The 7,838-nt window shown below is 31.7% G+C and overlaps 1 protein-coding gene across 1 annotated transcript in view; it reads left to right on the forward strand.

Annotated features, from left to right (window-relative positions):
• Positions 1-7,838, forward strand: part of LOC106679009 (synaptic vesicle glycoprotein 2C) — a 30,009-nt gene that overhangs the window by 5,478 nt on the left and 16,693 nt on the right. Inside the window, exon 2 of the mRNA XM_014417916.3 lies at positions 7,207-7,260. Coding sequence (XP_014273402.1) covers positions 7,207-7,260 — 54 coding nt within the window. The remainder of the gene's footprint in view (positions 1-7,206; positions 7,261-7,838) is intronic.

Consider the following 7,838-nt stretch of genomic DNA (forward strand, 5'->3'; position numbering starts at 1 on the left):
TGATCATTTATCAATATTACCTATTGCCCACAACTGTGTGGCAGATTGTAATATCTATCAATAAATAAATCTATCTTTAAAAAAAAAAAAAAAAAAAAAAAAAAAAAGTTTTAACCAGCGGAACGGTTCGCTTCACGTCCCATTAATTCAAAGGCGTAGTGTTTAGCTATAGCTAGACTATACCACCTTAGCTGGACTGATATCAACACCTTATAATGCCAAAAGGCTACCAATAGGAAAATACTCAGTAAAGTATATATAATATATGTATGAAATACTAATTCTATTTTAATGAAAAGTACGAAAAAAATTTAATAATAATAATAATAAAGAGGGGTTTAGTGAGGAGGTTCGGGAGGGATGAATTTCCTTCTAATATTTTTTTTTTTATGATCTCCTCTTGTAAGATTGTAACATGTCGTACATATCACTCCGTTCTTCAATTTCAGAAACTTTTTAATCATCTATTAAACTATCTTAAGTCTCCTTTTCCAGTTTTAAGCAAATATTTCAAGTGTAATATAGGACCTTCGCTCCCTGGGGGTCATAGTGGCACCAGCCGGAATGGTCCCTCTTCATTCTATGCGGGCCCCCAACTAGTATGTTACCAATGTGAAACCGCCTTCAGCGGACCCTGTAACTCAACTTATACTGCTATACGGCAAACAAAGTCAGTATGTAATATGTATATATACTATGTATTATCATATATTTGTAATCGTAACTATATATCAATAAAGAGGATTTGAAAATAAAACCAAAAAAGGTTCATAGTGGGGCGGGTCTGGACAGAAGGATTCCCATACACTTGCTATATACTTCAGCTTCCATCAGTACAAACTGGTTCATACATTCTCCTCTCGAACCTCAGGCGAAGGGCTTCCTGTGAACTTGGAAATGTCAAGCATTCAGAGGCATAAGTGAGAACAAGTCCCAGGGTTCTATATAGGGTTTATATAGCAGTGTCTTGGTGTTTTGGCAAATAGCCCAGCTCCTTAAATGCTTCAGAAAACCGAAATAGCATTTATTTTCGGACATAATACTGCGATGTATTTCTGCTTGAATGTCATTATCCGTGTTTACTTGTGATCCAAGAAAGCTGAACTCCTTCACCCTTTCAAATGAAAATCATCCAGTTATAAAATGTGTTGGTTCGTTCACATTTAGTTGTATTTGTTTTTTGATTCGTTGACCTCTACGTGGGTTTATTAGCTGCTGCTATCTGGAAACGGTATTAAACTGAACTTGTATTCCAGATTTCCGTACCATACTTTCAAGAGCCAAATTAAAGAGAAGGCATGCGAGGCAATCACCCTGTCTGACTCCTTTGTGGGTTTCGAAGCTGTCAGTCAGGTCACCCTGAACACGCACTGTGCATTGCACCTTCTTCAATGTAGCCCTAATCAGATAGTACAAGAGCCCAAGAGGAGAAAAGAGGCAGATATCTCACCCCAATTTTTGATTACTTTAATGAAAACTATGTATAATTACTTGTCAAAATTCATGAGTCTGCCAAGTATAGGTAGGGGGAATAAAAAATGGCGGGTATTTCAAAGGGATCTAAAAAACTATCAATTAATATTTTGTGAGTTTATTTTGTCAAATAACATAAAAACTACTACTCCTACAAAGATAAACATAATAAACTATTTTGTAGTCAATTTAACTAGCTTTAATTTGAGCACTGACAAACATCTGTACGTCCATCGGTTTCTGAAATGAAGTTTTTCATAAATCAAACTTATTGTCCGAACAACTATAAATCAATTTATTTTAGCAAATGTCATGAAAACTACTATTCCTACGAAGGTAAAGATTATAAACTTCTTTATAGTCCATTAAAGTAGCTTTAATTTGAGTGCTAAGAGACATCTGTACGTCACATAGTTCCTGAGATATAGATTTCTCAAAATAAATTAGCTAACTACTAATCTTTCATAAGATTTTTAGGAATTTTTTCTTTTTAAAAAGCTATGTCTCGAGAACTATAGGGCATAAATAGGTCTTTTAGAGCTAATATTTCAGTAAATTTACTCTTCTTTAAATAATGTTCTCTTAGATATTAATCGTCGTAATTTTATTTAGTATGGCTTTCAAAGCATTCAGTGTAATATAGGTCAGATTTCTCAGTATCACGATAATTCAAGACTTATTAAGATATTTGATGAATTCCTACGCAAAATCACTAATATAAATTTAGTAAATTGATAATATCATACATTAATAATCCTAAACACGATTGGATTGAGAGACAAGATAATGGCATTAATCTATGAAGATTAACTAATAGCATTATTTTATTAAGACGAATTATTTAAATCACCAATGAAGACGTAGAATGGTGTGATTCTAGCAAGTTCATATGTTCCTTGATAATAAATAATATCCTTAAGTGATAAAGCCTCTATCACAAAAGTGGAGGCTTTGTTTATTTTTTGATAGGAGTTGAATGAACTAACGTAACTGAGGGAGTTGAGGTTTCACCTTAGCAACCTCAAAATTGCAATGGTGTCGGTTCCAATGCGGTCTGGGAGGGTTTACTTTTATTTCGTGACAGCTCCACAGAATGAAAACTCAACACTAAAACACTGGTTAGAATAGGTTGGCTCTGAGTGGGCCGTTAGTGGCCGAAGGAGTTAAAGCATCAACCTTAGTTGCATCGCGTAGTGCTGCCGGTTTAAAAAAAAAATGTATTTATTGATAGATATTACAATCTGCTACACCGTTGTGGGCAGTGATGAATGATCACATTCTAATAAATAAATAAAATAAAAAGTACATAAAAATAAATAAAATCTCTCTAAAAATATATAGAAAAAGAAGGATAAAGAAAATGAACATAGTCAAACTATGTGCATGAAAAAATAAATAAATCAAATAAAAGAATCTCTAGTCACATTTACACTCCTTTACACAATCGACCTGAGGATCCCTGAGCCCACTCTATCCCCTACGTGTGAGGGGTTGAACAGAGCTCAAAAATAAGTTAGGAGTGGGTGAGCCTCGTGTGACCTATTCTCAGCCTGGTCAGTACAATCCCCTCTCTACGGCATTTGCGGCTGGAGGTATCCCAGGTCTTGACGTCCTTTTTAATAATTTTCAGTTTACTATTTGGGCCTTCATTCCAGAAAGATTGCCATTTATCTTTGATTTCCTTTTCGAGGAATTTTAGCTCATTTCTGATGGAATTAAAATGGTTTAACCCCGTCCCGGAAGCGTGAGTGCTTCTCTTGCAGCGTGATCGGTCAGTTCATTCCCTGCGATTCTTTCATGGCTTGGAACCCATATAAATGTAACTGACATACCCATATTGTGTAGAGTGTTTATGTAAAAATGGATGAAGGGAATTTTCGGATGCTCTGGATACATACAATCTAAACCCTTTAACGAGGTTAATGAATAAATTATCTGTTAACTCAGATTATCTAATAATCAAATTATCTAATAAATCTCACTGAACTTACCAGCTTCCAGTAATTTAACGAATAGTGGACAAAAATCTGTTTTTGTTTTTTTTCTTATGTCTAATTTTAAACCATCTAGTTACATAAGATAACTATTTTAAGGAAAAGAATCGTATAAAAAATATTTTTATTTTGATCAACAAACGCAGTTTTAGTATTGTAAACAAGGTGAGACCCTCTAAATTCGCTTAATACCAATAATCTGATAAATTCTGGTTGAAGATATAGCTTTTGTTGAGCAATGCTAATAAAATAATATTCAAATTTCTCCTATTATTTATGGTAAGGGACGTGATGGCCGTGTGGGTCGGGGCGTAGGTCCTAGAGCGCTCGGTTCGTACGATACGTTGTGGGTTTGACTCCCGCCTAAGGCAGTTAATATTCATTTTTCAGTGGTTCCAAAAAATGAATCTTAACAGTCCCAGGGGTGAAAAAATATCAGTAAGACCACTTAACAGACTAGTTCCCCCCAACCAAATACCAATACAATAAAAAACTATTGTTTATTCTAAATCATTCCTAATTACATACATACACTTTGTACAAACGATGTTTGACGTATATTTTTATGTTGACAATCTTCTTTGACGTATATTTTTATGTTGACAATCTTCTTTTCAGGTTTTTTAGAGAATAAAATTTACCTTAAGCATAATGTATTATAGGCAATTAAATTTCTCGATATTTTCCGTTACAATAGATTTTTTTAAATTACCTAATAAAGTTATTAATTGAAAAAAGTAATTTTTTTATAGTTATTATTTATTAATTATTAGTTACGATTTTCCACAAAGCTATAATCGATATATAGTGCATTTTAATGTGCAAATAACTTTTATATGTAACTTTTATTCAACCCATGAAGGGAACTAGACCAAAAGTTGTGCAAGGAGGTGATTTGGTTAGTATCACTTCCGACCGGCAGATTTTTACTCAATTAAGGGTACCCAATTTATGAGGCTGTGAGGACCCCAGGACGACTCCAGAACCCACAGGATTGTCTCATGGCGACAGTGTAACAGAAAACAATTTTCTGCCAAGCCAGATTCGAAGCCGGTCCTTGGAATTAGTAGCATCGCGCCTTACCATGGTGCCACCGCGCTCCCCATATTTTACATTTATGTGATTTAAATTCCCTTTTATTTTTACATATTTATAGTTTTCAATGTAATATTATCTAATAGTAATGATTTATTTATATCATTTTTTGTTTTTTGTTAATCATAAACATTGTTTTAAGTTGATTGCTCTAAAATGAAGATATTTCAGTACAATATTGTATAATTATTTTTTTTAACATCTATTAATTACCTTATATAAGGCATTTTTAAAGTAGGGCAATTTTGTATAACATAATGGTAGAATATAAGAATTATTGTCTGTGTTGCGATAATTTCATCTTGTTCACAACACTGTATTCTACTTATTGTATTTCCAATTATAGTGTATTTTATAAATATTATAATATATACGTAGTATTTATAATTTATACAGACATAGTGTTCTTTACTTCGAAGGTATCTAGGAAATGGGTAGTTCTAATAGTTTATTGACTCGTGTAAATATTAGATAATTTTAAGGAAAGTACATATTTACATTTAATATTTACACTATAAATAAGAAAAATGTGTTTTCTCAACTAAAACTTTGTTTACAAAAAACGTCATAAAGTCACACATTGTTTTAATTCTCTTTATAATTTTCATTTTAAATCCTACAATTTAAAACACAACAGGAAGATATGTAATATTGTATATTCAAATTTAGTCGTTGTATTCTTAGACCTTTTCACATTAATGTTTATTTTTGAAAAGAATATTTTCTGTCAAGTGAATAAGAATCAATCAATCGGAATAAATCACAAAACATTATCAAAGAATAAAGATTATTAGTGATCCCAATTTGGACAAAGCAACAAAACAGTTAACATTAACAAACTTAAAAATATTCAGGTAAATTACAAAATTGTCCTGGTATGTCGACAATATAACTTAACTTACCTTCACATGTAAAATGTTAAAGAGCATATACGTACAAACTACATACGATTCCAACACTAATAAATAACATTAACAAATTTTTGGTTTTCTCCCTGCCTGGTAATTTCTGACATACGAGGGGTTATCTACGGGTAAGCATCCTATTCAAACCATATTGGGGAGGTAATCAAAATTGTATTCTGTGGGACCATTACGAATTAAAATTAACCCCCGAGGTATATTGGAACCTGTACACAGTGGTGAGAAACTGCAATTTTTGAACAAAAACCTCTAAATTGTTTAATTATTCGTTAATTCTCATGTATTTCTATATTATTCCGTGTCCTGAATTAAATGGATTTTTTTTTAAATTTATATTTTCTGGAGTAAAAACATAAATCTTAATTTTTTCATTATTAAAATTGTGGCAGCAATTTCAAAAGTAAACTTGCCAAGACTATTTAATACTGGCCGGCGTATTAAATAAAAAAATATATAGCAATAAATAAGCCTTTATTTATTTAGTTAAAAAAAAAAGTTCCAAATAACATCATGAAAGCTAAAACAAAAAGATGCATCTCTAGGTTATGCAAATTAATAAAAAGAATTTTAAAAAATCAAACAACTTAAAATAAAATATTTCTTACAGGTATTATTTAAACAGAAAATTTTAGTGCAAAAAAATAATTAAAAATTAAATATCCTGAAATTAACAAAAAATGTTTATATGATGGAGGCTTGAAACCATGGTTTCTTTTTAGCTCAGCGTCTCATCTTCTCTGAGCAATTACGTAATTATAGTAAAGTGTCCCTCTGTGTGTACTTAACATTTACTGAAGCCTCTGCAACGAACTTAAAATTTAAAACGGTGGGGACTTAGTCCCTATAACTAAGTACGAGGTCTTGGTCCCGAGAACTGACTAGAATTAAGCCGTAATAATCCCATTGTATGCGGACTTAATTCCTATGCTTGTTCAATACAACAATTTAAAATAAATACATACATAAATATATACAAGTATATGACTATATATATTATTCTGAGACCATAAAACAACTAAATTCGAATGTACAATATTACATGTGCTTAAAATTGTTTATTAATTAAAAAGTGTATTACTGTTGTGCTTTAAATTGTAGAATTTAAAATGAAAATTATAATAAACTATTATAACTACCCATTTCCTAGATACCTTTGAAGTAAAGAACACTATGTCTGTATAAATTATAAATACTACGTATATATTATAATATTTATAAAATACACTATAATAGGAATACAATAAGTAGAATAGAGTGTTGTGAACCAGATGAAATAAAAAGTGCCTGCCAGATGAAAAAAAATATTGTATCATTATGTTATACAACAATGTCCTAATTTAAAAATGGCTTATGTTAAGTAATTAATTAAAAAAAGGGAATTTAAATCACATAAATGTAAAATATGGGGAGCGCGGTGGCACCTTGGTAAGGCGCGATGCTACTGATTCCAAGGACCGGGTTCGAATCTGGCTAGGCAGAAAATTGTTTTCTGTTACACTGTCGCCCTGAGACAATCCTGTGGGTACTGGAGTCCTCCCAGCCTCATAAATTGGGTACCCTTAATTGCTTTTTTTTCTTTAGTATAGTGACCACAATAAAAATCTTTATTTCATATAAATTAAATGTTATTCTGATTTATAGTTGTTAATTTGATCTTTTAGTTAAAACACAATTACAATTTAAATTATAAATATATCTTATAAAAATATATGTTATTGCAGGTTCCATAGCTTCCGATGCGACCATAGACTTGGAGACTGCTATAAATAAGACAGGTTAGTATTGATAAGAGACTATGCATTTTTATAAGAACTAACACAAAGAAAAGCACTCCATATTTTAAAAAATCGATTTATTTTTTTTACAAATTATATTTAAATATTATATATTATCTTTGAATTTACATAAAAAAAGTTCTTTTAAATATAATTACATCAAATTATTTATTTGCCTATATTGTTAACACGTTTCTGTTGTAAACAGATCTTGGGTTTTTTTTTTTTTTTTAATTTAAAAATTATTCATCCCTGTATTGTCAGTCCGCTGGTGTTCCTCAAGGTCGTTGGTCCCATCCTCTACACCGTCTATACAGCCGACATTCCTACCAATCCTAACACTATCCTCACCACTTACGCCAATGACACATGTGTGCTCGCTGTTAATAATAACCCATTAATTGTATCCCAAAATCTCCAATCCCATATCACAGCCCTTGAAGATTGGTGTCGTAATTGGAGGATTAAGATAAATTCCAACAAATCCCATCAAATCACATTTACCCTTCGTCGTAAACCTACTGACTGCCCTGCAGTTTCATTTAATCATGTTACTCTTACCCCTGGCGAACAGATCC

The sequence above is a fragment of the Halyomorpha halys genome, unplaced genomic scaffold, assembly GCF_000696795.3.
Source record: "Halyomorpha halys isolate HHAL.00 unplaced genomic scaffold, Hhal_1.1 Scaffold12.1, whole genome shotgun sequence".
Lineage (NCBI taxonomy): Eukaryota > Metazoa > Arthropoda > Insecta > Hemiptera > Pentatomidae > Halyomorpha > Halyomorpha halys.